At 44.6% G+C, this 14,647-nt stretch overlaps 8 protein-coding genes across 8 annotated transcripts; 4 read left to right on the forward strand and 4 right to left on the reverse strand.

Annotated features, from left to right (window-relative positions):
- Window positions 1-1,229: 1,229 nt before the first annotated feature.
- Window positions 1,230-3,851, reverse strand: VTP01DRAFT_9144 (uncharacterized protein; the record flags this gene model as incomplete). Its single annotated transcript, XM_069388344.1, has 15 exons — window positions 1,230-1,374; window positions 1,444-1,538; window positions 1,600-1,718; window positions 1,774-1,833; window positions 1,893-1,979; window positions 2,038-2,146; window positions 2,204-2,353; window positions 2,415-2,587; window positions 2,648-2,775; window positions 2,833-3,009; window positions 3,090-3,191; window positions 3,245-3,343; window positions 3,395-3,492; window positions 3,580-3,657; window positions 3,711-3,851. 15 exons carry the CDS (start codon window positions 3,849-3,851, stop codon window positions 1,230-1,232), a joined length of 1,761 nt encoding a protein of 586 aa, XP_069240650.1.
- Window positions 3,852-3,942: 91 nt separating this feature from the next.
- Window positions 3,943-5,743, forward strand: VTP01DRAFT_9145 (uncharacterized protein; the record flags this gene model as incomplete). The annotated part of the gene is made up of 4 exons (XM_069388345.1): window positions 3,943-4,050; window positions 4,116-4,148; window positions 4,214-5,523; window positions 5,587-5,743. The coding sequence occupies 4 exons, from the start codon at window positions 3,943-3,945 to the stop codon at window positions 5,741-5,743; spliced, it is 1,608 nt and encodes a 535-aa protein (XP_069240651.1).
- Window positions 5,744-6,746: 1,003 nt separating this feature from the next.
- Window positions 6,747-7,747, forward strand: VTP01DRAFT_9146 (uncharacterized protein; the record flags this gene model as incomplete). The annotated part of the gene is made up of 4 exons (XM_069388346.1): window positions 6,747-7,043; window positions 7,112-7,256; window positions 7,341-7,410; window positions 7,477-7,747. The coding sequence occupies 4 exons, from the start codon at window positions 6,747-6,749 to the stop codon at window positions 7,745-7,747; spliced, it is 783 nt and encodes a 260-aa protein (XP_069240652.1).
- A 245-nt stretch (window positions 7,748-7,992) lies between these two features.
- On the reverse strand, window positions 7,993-8,472 carry VTP01DRAFT_9147 (60S ribosomal protein eL32; the record flags this gene model as incomplete). Its single annotated transcript, XM_069388347.1, has 2 exons — window positions 7,993-8,298; window positions 8,383-8,472. The coding sequence occupies 2 exons, from the start codon at window positions 8,470-8,472 to the stop codon at window positions 7,993-7,995; spliced, it is 396 nt and encodes a 131-aa protein (XP_069240653.1).
- A 1,257-nt stretch (window positions 8,473-9,729) lies between these two features.
- Window positions 9,730-10,204, forward strand: VTP01DRAFT_9148 (uncharacterized protein; the record flags this gene model as incomplete). Its single annotated transcript, XM_069388348.1, has 2 exons — window positions 9,730-9,933; window positions 10,001-10,204. The coding sequence occupies 2 exons, from the start codon at window positions 9,730-9,732 to the stop codon at window positions 10,202-10,204; spliced, it is 408 nt and encodes a 135-aa protein (XP_069240654.1).
- A 500-nt stretch (window positions 10,205-10,704) lies between these two features.
- On the reverse strand, window positions 10,705-12,391 carry VTP01DRAFT_9149 (uncharacterized protein; the record flags this gene model as incomplete). Its single annotated transcript, XM_069388349.1, has 8 exons — window positions 10,705-10,932; window positions 10,999-11,221; window positions 11,282-11,333; window positions 11,405-11,662; window positions 11,750-11,830; window positions 11,892-11,941; window positions 12,010-12,088; window positions 12,151-12,391. 8 exons carry the CDS (start codon window positions 12,389-12,391, stop codon window positions 10,705-10,707), a joined length of 1,212 nt encoding a protein of 403 aa, XP_069240655.1.
- Window positions 12,392-12,555: 164 nt separating this feature from the next.
- VTP01DRAFT_9150 (uncharacterized protein) lies at window positions 12,556-13,410 on the forward strand (the record flags this gene model as incomplete). Its single annotated transcript, XM_069388351.1, has 2 exons — window positions 12,556-12,688; window positions 12,752-13,410. 2 exons carry the CDS (start codon window positions 12,556-12,558, stop codon window positions 13,408-13,410), a joined length of 792 nt encoding a protein of 263 aa, XP_069240656.1.
- A 69-nt stretch (window positions 13,411-13,479) lies between these two features.
- VTP01DRAFT_9151 (uncharacterized protein) lies at window positions 13,480-14,509 on the reverse strand (the record flags this gene model as incomplete). Its single annotated transcript, XM_069388352.1, has 3 exons — window positions 13,480-13,495; window positions 13,549-13,813; window positions 13,897-14,509. 3 exons carry the CDS (start codon window positions 14,507-14,509, stop codon window positions 13,480-13,482), a joined length of 894 nt encoding a protein of 297 aa, XP_069240657.1.
- Between the last annotated feature and the right edge of the window lie 138 nt (window positions 14,510-14,647).

A 14,647-nucleotide genomic window follows, 5' to 3' on the forward strand; every position in this document is an offset into this window, starting at 1 on the left:
ATCCCCGGCCTTAAAGGCAGTTCAAAGATGCGTAAAATCTATGAGAAAAATCCACAAAGTAGGTTCTTGAGCAACTTCATTAGGATGTATCCACATTGTCTTCTGCGATGGTGATTGTTTTAATGCAATGTATATATGTGTGTATCCTGATGCTTCCCCCAGGACTGCAAGATACAGGTAACCTAAAGTAATACCTCCCATGCCTTTATATCCATAAAGACGTCAAGGCTTACTATGTTTCCAAGCGCCATGGCCACGGTATGCACTATCATACGTTTCATGTTCGATGCATACGCTGCAAAATCGGATCCGGAACATGTCGCAGCAGGCTCTCAGAAAGGCAACACAAGCCATAGAACATGGTGTAAGGTTTCTAGTTAGGCAAACATAAGTCCGTGGTTTCTGATCTCGTCGAAATGCATGAAGCGGTCTAATAACACAACCCTTCTTCCAGAACTTCAAACACGCGCGTACAAATGATCAACTTGCAACATGGTACGATAAGAGGAAAATAAAATGTAGTAGCAAATTAGAAGATATCTACAAATTTGATCCAGGCATCTGAACGACGACTGAAGATAGGGATCCATCTATAATAGCAACGATTCTCAGTATTGATTTTGTATATATGCATAGTCTTATTGCAATATCCTTCTTCTATCCTTCTTCTTAGAGCTTCAGACATTCTGTACGTGCTCTTTTGTACGACAATTATGCAACATGCAGACAGTCACTCCCACAATCAATTCAAACACCGTTCTGCGTGGAGACGATTACGGATGTACTAAGCTCGTCGTTAGACGTGTAAGGTTTCTTATATCATGTAGTCCCGCACCCGTCCATCTGGTTTAGATGCAAAGAACCTCTCAATTCAGCCAGTTATATCTAACTAGGACTTGGCTTTTTTTAAAAGATTCAGAACTGAATACATTGACATATTCAAGTACATATGTATTTGCCGCTCGCGCCGAGTCAGCGTTGCCACTGTACAGAATAAAACGAACAATCGCTACAATGCGCCTTCTTATATTTGGCATAACATGGTAACGACAGTCTTAAAAGATACAAAAGGCTTGATGTAGCCCATAAATATTCATTATTACTTGACATCAAATTGAGAGTAGGGGGAGCGAGGGATAGAGAGCTAATCAGTGGTAGATGATTTATAGATAGCTCAAGGTTCCCAGATCATCAATCCTAGATTGTTCGTCACGAGCCCTAATCCGGCCTTACGACCAACATTCTTCTTGGTATTGACCAGTTTTCATCATAATGGACCAGTAATTCTCTGCTTGCTCGGCATCCAATCCACCATGTTCCATAAACACTTGTTTGAATGCATATGCGACTTGCTGGGGCATCTTATTGGATGATCTATAATGATATATAATGTAAGATTTTCCTTCTATCTTCTTTTTTTGGCATTTAGAAAGTGCGACGTACCCAGACAAGACGATCTTTGCTTGCTGTTCATTCACCAGCTTCCAGATAAGGGCTCCGTTTTCCCTGATCCGATCCTGTACATACAGCTTCTCTTCCTGTATTTTCAAATTGTTTAGTACTGCTAACTGCTAAACAAGATATACCCCACATATTTACCTGTTCTCTAGAAAATGCAGTAAAAATCCGCAGATCACCACTAGCAGCATAATCTTCCCATTCCTTCTGATAATGATAGTCTTTTTCTTTGTATCTACAGCCAAAGAAGAGTACGTTATCTGGAAGAAATTAATTAGTATGCAATCTTTAAAATCATGCTTTTTCTAAAGTTACCTTTGGCACCTTCCAGTATCCGTTGTTCAATAAAAGAGCGCATGGGTGCAACGCCAGTTCCTACAGATAACTGGATAAGCCATTGATTCTCTCTAACAGGTAAATACATATAAGCATACCTGGCCCAATAGCGATCATCGGAATAGAAGGTGAAGGAGGCAATCTCATAGTACCGCTACTAATTCTGACGCCATGTACCACATCACCTACATTCGACTAGGACGTCAGTTTTTGAAATATGCATCAGAATCTTTGTCTTTTTACCTGGCTTGAGTTGAGAAATCCACTTTGTACACACACCTCTGCGGATTCTCTTCAGCTTGGTCTTGTACTTTACAATGGCGACACAAAGCTCGATTTTGCCGGGGTGTTTCTGTCATCCAAGCTACGTTAGACACATCAATTTCCATTTTTTCTGTCTATTTCTTACCTGTAAACTGGATGCAATGGAAAAGGATCTCGGACGGATAAAAGGGAAGACGTCTAAAATATAGTCTAAGGGTATGTCTGCAGATCTAAAGTCGAACAGAATTTCGGCAACGGTTCTACGTGGTCGTTGGCAATAATTGTACATGTCATCCTGGAATGCAAAGCGCCGTTAATATGAGCATACAAACATAGTTATAGAAGAATGAACGTACCTGACCCTCCGGCGATGCAAATTCCCGTAATCTCTCTCTTTGGTTCTCGTCTTTCGTAAAGTAGGCAAGCATCTCGAAAAATGAACGTCGAGGTACTCCAAACACATCCAGGATATCGATGAAAAGATCACGGAACGTCATGTCACTGCGCCAGTGGGCGGGTACTTTGCGATCTAAAATGACGCATAGTGATCAATATCCAATACGTCTTTATACTTTTCGCTATCCCAAACCTTCTGATACAGGCACAATCTTGATAGGCTTCGGGCCTAAATCTGTCCATCCCATCGCCTCAAGGAAAAGATCTATTTCTTGAGGCAAATTTTTGGGTGTTAACACTGCGACGTCACCGCATTCATATCTATATCGAATGGTAAGTATCTTGATAGCGTTACTAATCCAGATTCCCGATACTTGCGATAACTCCTGAGAATCCGTGGTCAGGACCAAATGGCGAACGTCCTGGAAATGGTCTTGCGCTGTGATTCTATCATTACTTTCGACAACCATGTCAATTCCTTGATGAATAGAGTTGTTTGAAGTTTGAACAGGTTGATCGGAGGAAATGAATTCTATACGGAAAGTAGGCGGCAATGTAAAATAGTCGGTTAAGGAATTGTGTGCTTAGCAGCAGAATATTCATCGATGGCTAAACCCAGTTTAAGAAAAGGATATAGTTCATCGTCCGGTATAACCTCTACGCCTTCTGGGAGAGGGTACTTTTGATCTATTTCTGACCAAACTGCCTTCAACCATGGATCTAGCGCTCCGTCCAATCTATCACGACGAATTAGCTCGAGATCCGATCTGATAAACGAACATCTACACACCCTAAATAATGTTGATCGTCACCGTCGCCTCTTGTGTGGATCATCCTTGCTCCCAACTGCTGTAAACGACGATACAGTTTCTTTGCAGGATAATTGAACCTACGGACACCCTTTCAGCATCTGAACTATCAAGCGCATAATCCCTCGTACTTTGCGTAGGAAGAATCGCCCAATCCAAAAACTGCACAATCCGTATTTGCCAATAGGTCGGGTGAGAGACTTTTCCGCAGGAGGTATCGCCAAAATCGCTGCGTGCGGTAAACGCGCAGGAAAAACAGCGCATGCGTTATTAACACGAATATTAAACAGTGCTACTGTCGTTTGATTCTCCATACTTTCATGTTATATGGCTCAATTCCTTGCCCTGTCGTTGAGCATACAAAGATTACGAGCTTCTCATGACTCAATTGTTCCTAAGCAGACATTACAATTACAGGTTCCAGGTGCTTTCAATCGATTGTGCTACCTGGCCATATTCATCCATGGCTACTACTCTCGTCCGGAATCGTCTTTTACGAGCTTGTCTGCCGATACGTTCAGCAACATCCTCGGCTGAACCAGTCTCGGATCCAAACAAGACCAGCAGGTCTCGATTAAGTTCCACCATGTCGAAATGTCAAGGTGTGCGCCGACGCACGGACCCTCAAGCTGGGTCAAACTGTGACTCATACTCTCAACCAACGTCTCCAACCCTCTTCATGCTCGCCCGATCGCTAGCCTCCACCGTCCGTTTCCGGACGCAAATACGGTGTATTTCAGCACTGCCAGTAAAGAATGATCTGGATCCGCGTCATCAGCAGGCAGCTGCAAGTAGAAATATTTTGAATACGATATGAAACTGTGAACTCATTCCACTTCAAATCGCTTCTAGGAACACGAAGAAGAAAGACAGGAAAACGTGCGAGTAAGTGCTTTCATGATAAAACGAGCCAGCTATGATGTTTTCTTTCTTTACACAGATTTATGCAGGATTTGCTGGTCAATCTTATGAATACATCGCCGAGCAAACGAGAGCTGCATCACTTTTTAAAGCGTTATGTTCCGCAGCCGGAACTGACTAGTCATATCGCCAGCGGATCCAGCAGCATTGGACAAGCACCATCTTTAGCCGGAGCACGCTCGCCTCGGGAATACGTCAATGCGCTTTTAACACCGTCTGGTCGGCAGATTGCAGTAACCAAAGTGGAGGGACCTTTCGAGAAGCGAGGATGGCAGTCTGTTGCATCTACTCTGCTGAAACTGCAAAGACTGGGCTTAACATCTATTGTCGTGACCGACAATCCACAATGGTCGCTCAGCGAGACTCCCTCGGAAATCAACAAGACGATGATCAGAGAATCAATGGCCCTCGTGGAAGCTATTGAAAAGGCTGGAGGAAGAGCTCGTCCTATCTACAGTGGTGTCCTGGAGCGAGGATCTTCCCCTGGATCACTCCGAGTAAACCTGGATTTTGTAAATTCTGCGCTGGAAAATCGCCAAATCCCGGTGCTTGTACCTATCATGTCCACCGAATCTGGCTTGCAACAACCTATCACGGCTAACGATACAATGATTGCGCTTAGCAAAGAGCTTAGCGACCGCAAAAGTACACCGTCAAAGATCGTGTTAATTAACAATGAAGGAGGCATCCCCAATCACGAACGTATTGGCACTGCTCACAGTTTGGTCAATTTACAAGAAGAATACGACACGATCGCCTCTGCTTTCGAACAAAATCCCGAGTGGCAACGCTCTTATCCTACGACTATGCGAAATTTGGACATGATCCGCACATGTCTGGCTCAACTCCCTACATCGTCTTCGGCGGTCATTGCACCAACTTCGTCGCTTCCTTCAGCTTTAATCACCAACCTTGTAACCGACAAGCCGCTGTACTCTTCGTCTCTACCTAACTCTGACATCCAACGGATTAACCGACTACGTACTACCGTTTTACGTCACGGCATTAAAATCAACACACACACCAGCCTTGATGGACTACAGTTGAACCGTCTCACAGAACTAATGGAAGCAAGTTTCCAAAAGAAACTCGATGAGGATGGTTTCTATGCTCGTCTCCGTAAAGCGTTGGCGAGTGTTATCGTGGCTGGAGATTACGAGGGTGCAGTAATCATGACCAAAGAGCAAGGAAAACATGCTCAGCATTACTACCTCGATAAATTCGCCATTGCACCCAGCAGTCAGGGCATTGGATTGACGGATATCCTGTGGAAACGAATGTGTGATGCATACCCAGAACTGCTGTGGCGAAGTCGTCAGGACAATGGAGTTAACAAATGGTAAGAATTGGAAATAGTAGAGGCAAATGTTCGGTCGGATGTTAATGCTAAAAAATTATACAGGTATTTTGAACGATCAAACGGATATTGGCGACTGAAAGGTACAAACTGGGTGCTATTCTGGCATGGACCTAAAGGTTTTCAACACATTGAGGACTATGCTACCATTGCCAGGTCCATCCCTGCATCTTTTGCTCCTCCTAAACCAAAGAAACATTGAAGACTGTGAAGATCAGCTAGAAATGCAGACCAGCATTCCTTAGCAGCTTGACTATACCTTCTTCCTTTCCATCTCGTCCCTGTAATTTGCTTTTTTACAATGCCTTGCTTTCATTGTTAGTGATTTCTTGTCCAAAAATAGAATATACTTAGCATAATTGTGAAATGAAGCCTAGTAATTGCTATTATCAGTTTACCGACCTGCTTAACAGCAACACCTTGTCAGAAAATAGAGATATTGCTTCAGAACGTCACCACAACGGACACAGAGCAAGCCTATGATGAAATCATACAAGTTCTGCGTCTACATATGATGGTAACAAAGATGCCTTCTGTTTCACTCCACCTTCAGTAAGAAGCAATTTTAGCAAGCAATGTATACACCATCTCTACGCTCCTTTTTTAGATGGTCAGCAATAGAGCTCTCACTGCATGCAAATGCGCACTTTATGAACAGCAATAATTCTACAGTATTTCAAAGAAAGTTTGATAGCCAGCAATGCGTGCATCCGAAACCTTGAAAGTGGCCACGTGATTCATGATGATATGCGCAGTACGACACGCGTAGCCAAAAACAAATACTTCTCTCGGTTTTTTCCTGCGTTGTTCCGTCATCGATACATGTTCAAGCACAGGATAATTCAATAGAGTAGCTTTCTCGAAGCACGTTCTTATACCATTTTCATGCAAACCGCAACGTCCCTTTGATTGATAATGAAGCTTCCGATGATAAATTTATGTTTCAAAGCATCATTCGATCATCAGTTAGATCGATGACACTTCACTGAGCTAAAGGTAAGGCCTGTTTGGAATACGTTATGCATATTGCTTACAGACAGCAAAGGATAAAAATGGTGGCGCAAACAAAGAGAAAGACGGCAAGGAATTTGTCACGCGAGGTGCAACTGCGCGCATCATGCATGAGAAAAATAAATATGGAATAAACCGTACCCCAGTTGTTTGTTCTTCTTCCTCCTTCTTTCCTTCTTTTTTTTCGCACGGCCATGATGAATCCGCTCTTGATGCCACTTGCACACGCGTTCTCGAGGAGATCATCGCTCTCGTCGCCTGGAGCTTCCGCAGAATTACCAACAAATGGAATCCAACATCAGATGCATAGGATTCGAATGGTATCTTTGGAGGAGTCTTGCAGCTTCGAGCCGATAGAACGTGATCTTCGGCCTGGCACAGTACTTGAGCTTGGGCGCTTTACAGATGATCTGTTTATTCCCAATAGAATATCGTTTCGCAGCAAAGTCGTAAGCAGGAGGCATGCTGTCATCTGGGTTGAAAATGGCAAGGTAATGTGATAATATCATTGACTGGGAAAGCTATGTCTCTCGTTCCTCATCCGGTACAATTTACGTAGATACTGCTGAAGGATACAAAGTCATCGTCAGGGACGTTTTTAAACCATGTACGAATGAGCGCATCCGGAAGAGAGTCGAGAGCACAAACAGTAAAAGATGGCGATATAATACAACTCGGTATAAACTACAAGGGCGGTATCCAAGGTACATGACAGTGTTAGCTACGAGAGTTTTTTCTCTCTCTCTCTTTACGTATGCGCTGATATCTAAAAAATGAGTGTAATCAAGAAATATATCGGTGTGTACGAATGCGTCTAGAAATCGATCGAGAGAAACCCTTGCAAGTTAGCAAATTCAGGTATTACATTTGTATCGATCCAACTATCATTTAGGGCAGCATTCTTAAAGTTGTTTCATGAGTTAGTCAGGACGCATACCAGAATTTGCAAAGACTAGTCGCTTGGAAGAATGCACACGATACCAGCAAAACTGCATGCAATATTCCTGAATGTTGTATCTGTCTATATGCATTGGCTCCCAAACAAGCCTTTCTCATAGCACCGTGCCAGCATGCATTTCACTACAAGTGTGCTAGGTCACTTCTCGACCATTACCCCAAGTTCCTCTGCCCACTCTGCAGAAGTTACGCCGACCTCGAAGCGGACTATGACAATCGACAAGATCGAGGCAAGTGACAGCAGCAGCGCCGTAAAAGTAACCTGATCTTCTTGCTCTCTTTTTTTCCTTGCATATCCGCTAAACATCCAAACAATAATCTCCCCTTCAATACCACCACAGTTGCTGAACGGAAAGCAAGCTATGTCATTAAAATGATTGAACGTATCCTTCTGTTTTTCTCCATCTTGTCTTTGACATGTTTTTCTTTGCCTTCTCTTTATTTGCAAACGGGCGTGCGAATAAAAGCAGGAAGACAATGCATTTATTCCTGGGATCTCAAGCGAGCACCGGCGTTGATGACCTTGACGTTCAATTGAGCGGCACGTTCGAGGATCTGGATGCGCTTCTGAGAAGAGATGTTGTGAGCGATCTCGGCAGCGTAGGTGCGGTTGTGCATCAAGAGCAATTCAAGTTCCTTGACGTTCTTGACGGTGAACTTCAAGAAACCGTTGGGCAAGAGGTGGCGGGTCTTCTTGTCAGAGCCGTAGCCGATCTTGGGCATGGGAGCCTGGCCGCGGAAACGACGGCGCATGGCATTGTCAATACCCTTGGGCTTTCTCCAGGATTCCTATATATATACGGGGATGCAAAGAATATATACAGCTCAATGCTATGTTGCATTGTTGTAGACGGAAATTCTAATGGCACTTACGTCAACGCGCTTGAATCGGTCAGACTGGTGGCGCTTGAACTTGGCAGTTCGCTTCTTCACGATGTTGTGTCTGACAAGAGGGGTGACCATGATGATACACTAGGACAAGGATTAGATGGATGCAGATGGATGGATGCAGTCCCTGATATTATACCTTGCAAAGAGGGCGTTCATAATTCTACCAACTGGCGTTGAAGACTGCCTGCACGACAGACGGAGTTCAAAATATTCGTTATGCAAATTTGAGCACTTTTGCACAGATCGCTCTTGCAGTCTGGATTTTCCCTGGCGTCTCTCGCTTTTTCACCGGGATGACAGTAGTTTTCCTATTACTATGATGATGAAAATGTAATTATTATTAATTAATGTTTGCTACTGGCAAACGCCCTTTTTATATTCTCTCAACTTCCGAACATGAAATCCTTGCTACTGCTATAATCTTATCGCTGCCAGTGAAGTGTCAAGCAGCCGATCAGTTGAGTATATTCAGAGAAAACCACGCCAAGATAAGATATATTACAGCTTTTCCAGGGTGATGGAGAAAAAGAATAGAGAGAAATATGCATGTGAATGCCAGGCTGCAAGAACATCAATGCATGTTTTCTTTGTTCTAATTACTAAGCTACAGATAGTATAAGAGAGATGATAACCGCGATGGAAAAGCAAAAGAGTATATATCATTGCTAAAAATACTTCAACAAATGAGAAATTCAACGTGCTATTGGCAGGCATAGATTTATGTCTAAACCTGTGGTTACTTCGGTTACTTCTAGTGCTCTTGAAAACATAAAAGAGGAGCATGGAAGAATTATATGTAGACTGCAGAGACAGTAGTGAGCTTAAGCTTGGACCAACATTTTATCGTCAACCAAGGGATTGTGACCCATTACTAGGCGCGAACGCCAAAAGCGCTTCTACAATGAGATGTACTGCCGGCTCAAATGCCAAATAAGAGTGCTTGACCGTAGAAACAACAATGACGTTTCTGTCTCCTTCAATTGCCAAGTTCAGCTAGCACAAGGTCCTGTCAGAGAAAGAAGAACCCTCCCCACCTTGATGATCGTTTGCAATATGGTTATAAATTAGAAGAACTCGCCATACGGATACAAGACTGAAAATTGAAATAGAATGGTCGGGATGAAAAAGATGTGCGTAAAAGAGGGCAGCTAAGCAAGCTAGGAACGGCATGCAATCCTTGTTCTAATACGCTCAGCGTGACACATATTGCAGATCCCACCAATCTAGCCCCTGAGCTGTCCATCCATCCTCACGGGGCCCTTGAAAAGTATATATATCGGGCACGTCCTCTCACACTTGTCCGCCACAAACATTTTTAAACGTAATAACATGTACACGACGTTGTCTGAAAAGCTGTCATCTTCTATGCAACCAAAAGATAAACGCTGCCGATCCTCATCCGTGGTCCGAACAAAGCGCTGGCTAGCACGCATTCGCCGGCGCCACACATTGGCTTCAATGCAAGCAGAGAAAGAAAGAAAGAATAGCATGGTGCATGATTACGAGCGCTTGTATCATGTAATCGAAGAAGAGGTATATATATCCATCGTCAGCTACCTTCTTACCTTCAGAAGTTCTGACCTACTTGACTGCTACGTAGCTCATTTACGCGGTTGAATCGCAAGGCTCTATCTATTACGCGGACGACTTCCGTGCTGTGCAAGACGCTTTGAATGCCTGGTTAGAGCGGTACAACGATTTGACACGAATCTTGACAAAGTCCGAGCTTGCAACGCTCGATGCGCAGTGGGAAGCAACCCGCATGGACCTGCAGTGCAGACTCGATACCCTACCACCAATATAAAACAGAAGAGAGATGGTCACCGGTTTGGTCATTCCCAATCATACCTTTGAAGATCCCTCTCTTGGCTGCCCTGTTCAATTTGTACATTTTTCTTATCTGCAACCCACCATCATGTTTATCGTGCCCTTTCATATACCATAGTCACCATCATCATTCTATATCGTTTAATAAATTTTAAAAATATTCTGCATACATTATTTGCATAAACGTCAAAGCTTACATATGTGTACATCTCGTAAGACATCAGGCGTTTTATTGCTAAAGTATTCTGCATATGCAGGCGATGAGCTAGGGGAGGACGAGCATGAATGCATAAAAGACTGCGATCCAATTAAGCTACATGCTTTCTCTGATTTCCACGCTTGAGTTTGTTTGTTTACTTCCTTTCCAGTGTGTGTAAATTAGATGATGGGGTTTTATAAAAGGGGAGTTGAAGAGGGGGTGGCGATGTTCTATATTATATTGGTATTTTTATAACAATGTAGGGTGCATGTGTTGTTCTATTTTCTATAATCGTTGCTGCTGCTGTCATTTGGATCTAGGGAGACAAGGACTTGCTGAACTTCTGGACACTCCTTCCTCACAGCATCCTGTATGGTCCGTTCAAGCCGGCAAGCTCTGTGCATTGGTAACTCTGGATCGACTCGTACTACGAGATCGACGTGCTGGAACGGGCCCTGCTTCCGTCCGCGTATTGAATGAAAACTGAGCAAGTCCTTTTCGTTTTCCTGCAATTACAAAAGCTTTCAATACACTGCATAGTTCTGGAAATCTAGTCACGAGATCCTTTTTACCTTGAGCGCTGCAACAGCTTGAGCAACTTGCTCGACTTCAGCTCGACTGATTCCTTTATCCATGAGTTCTCGGAGAGCAGACAGCAGAATGTCACCACCGCTCTTCATGATCATGGCAGCTACAGCAATGCCTCCTAATGGATCAAGCACAGGAATACCAGCGTAGCTGCCGACAATGGCGATAAGCGCCACGCCGCTGGAAAATGCATCTGATCGATGATGCCTATTGTTGAAGGGATAATTTAAATATAAGCTTTGGAGAGATTTAAACTGCCATTCATACCATGCATTAGCAATTAGAACATCGCTGCGCTCGCTCTTGCCGACTTTGATGGCTGCAAAGTAAAAGGGGTCAGATATGCTTGCCATTCTACCATTTCTTCCTCTCACATGGATAACGACGTACTTGCTCTGTAAAGCCACTCTTTCACGATAACGCTGACAAGAGCAAACCAGGCTGCATTTGGATCTAGTATCGCTCCATGTGCGTGTCCATGTCCATGTACATTGGTAAGGGCGGCGGCCGTTGTCGCCGCCGTTTCCTGCGCAGTCGATGATACATTCATGGTTGCAAGTAGCAAGTCAACAGAGTGATAAGCAATGGCAGCACCGCCTGTCAGCAAGAAGGCTGACACTGCAACGGATCCTAGTGTCTCAAATTTGCCTAAAACATGAAATCAGATAAGCCGATTTTGTGCGACAGATAATCAAACATCTCCGGTCATCCTCCTCCCTCCTTGCTATAACTTACCATAGCCGTACGGATATATATCATCTGGAGGTTTTCGAGACATTTTGAACGTGTATAAGGTGACAAAGTCACTCATCAAATCTGCAATTATAATTAATCAGATCAGTGTGTATATCGATCCAATGCTGTTGTCGCTTATTACCACTCATTGAATGCGTTGCATCCGCAAGCAAAGACGCTGAATTCATGAACCTGGAAACAAAGAGCTTGTTTTAGGAATATCCGAGAATTAGGAAAAAAAAGAAAGCTCCATATCTTACCAGCCAGCGATACCCTTTGATAAGGTTAGACCGACGTTGGCAACCAGACCGATCCACGTTATACGCATACCCTTCCTGCCTATTTATATAAGCGGCTGTCAATGTCTGATTTCTACTTTAAGTCTATTCGCCCCAACATACTAGACGATTGCAATGTCGTAACAAGGTCTGCATGGACATGTCCATGATCGCCGCCGTGGTGGTGGTGTCCGTGCGTGCCGTGAAAGCGCACTGAAGCAGGAATAGGCGTGTGTCTCCAGGGACGTGACCGGGTTAGCTGCACTGTCTGCGGCAATGCGCGCAATGTACTCGTATATCGTTGACGTTGTTGTCCAAGTAGCAGGCAGACCCTGCTGCTGCTGTTTCGCACCATGCACGACATTGTGAACTTTGTAGAAACAACAAACGCAGGTCCGTAAATCCGCACACGAGGGCAGGGCAGATGAAGCATGAAAATCCGGCCGGATTGAATGCCCGAATTCCGAAATTGGTCTATCTGCTGTCTGTCTGTCTGTCCTTTTTTCCTTTTCGTTGCCCAGTTTCGTCATGTTGCAAGAATGGGCCGCGCAAGTGTCGCGATGGTGGAATGAGCCAAACGTCTATGACTCGATGGTAGCTGTGTACACTGCATTGCCGGCGATCGTGACGCCGACGCTCTTTGCTATCGATGCACCGTATGGTAAAACTAAACAAGACGTCCGAAAAGCTTACATTGCTATCTAAACAAAAGAAAATCGAAAAGGCCGCTTTGCAGGCAAGCTGGTAGTCGACTGGAGCGTGAACGGAAAATGGGGATGGTGTATCATGGAAGCTGTATCGCCTGTCATGTATTCGTTGTCAATGTGGCTCGTGGGGCCGCCAATCTGGAGCACGAGTCAGACATTGCTGACATGTATGTGGCTCGCTCACTATGCAAACCGCGCCTTCATTCATCCATACCGCGCTCCCTCGATGGCACCCATCCATATTTTGACGTTTCTCAGCTCTGTTGTCTTCAACACTTTAAACGGCTACACCAACGGCGTCTGGGTCGCACGCCACGATCTAGCAATAACGCCTCGCGTCGCGTGTGGCGCGGCTATCTGGATGGCCGGACTGATTGTCAACATTTACCACGACTCTATACTCTTTGGCTTACGGAAGCAAAAGAACGATAAACAGCGGTACTTTATACCAAAAGGAGGGCTGTTTGAACTTGTCAGCTGCCCAAATTATCTCGGCGAAGCAATCGAGTGGAGCGGGTTTGCATTAGCCGCCTGGCTAAGCATTCCCGCTCTCTTGTTTGCTATCTTCACAGCAGCTAATCTGTTCCCTCGCGCGTGGCGGACGCATCGCTGGTACCGGCAACAATTCCGCGAATATCCTCAATCACGTCGCGCGGTCGTACCCTTTATCTTTTAAGCCTTCTTTATTGCTTTTTCCTCCTCCTTTTTCTTCTCCTTCTCCCTGAAAAGCTGTACACGCTCGGGTCTAATCTTGTTGTAATCTTTGATAGTCATTTTTAAGCGTTTGCGGTCTGCTGCAAATAAATGATTCCACATATCCTTGATGCCCCTCCTGCTTCCCAATGCTTCCTTGACGTCTTTCATGCTTTTCAGTTCGAGAAATTTCTCATATAGCATCTGCTCCTCTTCTGGTGTCCAAAGCGATCTGTCCGTGTTGGGATTCAAACAGTATTGATAGTGCGAGGCAATGTGTCTGGCTGTGCGCTTGCTACCAATAGCTTCTTTGACTAACGCAAAATTTTCGCCGTATTTTTGGACTGCTTCGATGATAGCTAGATCTTCTTCTGGTGTGAATCTACCTAATGGAAAGAGCACCGTCAGGTTTTATACACTCTCTGGATCGGTTTTCCTTTCTCTCTCTCTCTCTCTGTGTCTGCGTTACCCTTTTGTAAATCTTGCTGATGTTGCCACCGGAAACGTTCAATGCATTGTCGCCTTGTACGTGTACCCATTCCTTCCGCGACGGCATCCCAGTTTTGTACACCGTATATTTTGATCAGGTCGTCTAGTCTTTTGATTTCCTCGGGTGACCATCTGCCGTGTTTGATGTCTGGATTGATCGTGTGCATCCATGTCTGCCGAATAAGCGGTATAGGCCGATGTTTAGGCAATTGCTTTTGTATCTTTTCAAAGTCCAATTCTTGCAGCTTCTTGCCACGAGTGATTTTTCGCAATGCATCTAGCTCTTCCTCGGACCACGGTCCATATACTTCCTTTTGTGTTAAAAGTTTCCACCGATTCAAACATTTGACCGCGTTGCGATTGTTGAAGAACCGAGAAATAAAAGTCCATCGCGGTCCATGTTCTTCCACTAAGTCAAGCAAGCGCTTGGATTCTTCTTCTGTCCATACCCGTCGTGTTCGGACGTGGGTCTTTGTTTCCGCTTGCGATGTCATCTGACGTATAGTTGGAAGGAAGCGAAGAGAGGCGTTCCATCGTGGTGCAGCGATTTGCGGTGATCTCTGCAAGAAGGCTGACAGGCTGTATAGAAACATGTGCAGGAGTTGTGTGTCAAAGAACAATAGTGGGACGGAGAGACGCGCGCGCCCAACAACTGGAAATTGTAGTAAGCGGAGTGCTGCTCAAGGGTGGGCCTTTCTGGGTCATGCGGGCACATCAATGCGTGCCCGCAT

Source organism: Rhizomucor pusillus (assembly GCF_041956525.1).
Source record: "Rhizomucor pusillus strain CBS 183.67 unplaced genomic scaffold VTP01scaffold_6, whole genome shotgun sequence".
Taxonomy (NCBI): Eukaryota; Fungi; Mucoromycota; class Mucoromycetes; order Mucorales; family Lichtheimiaceae; genus Rhizomucor; species Rhizomucor pusillus.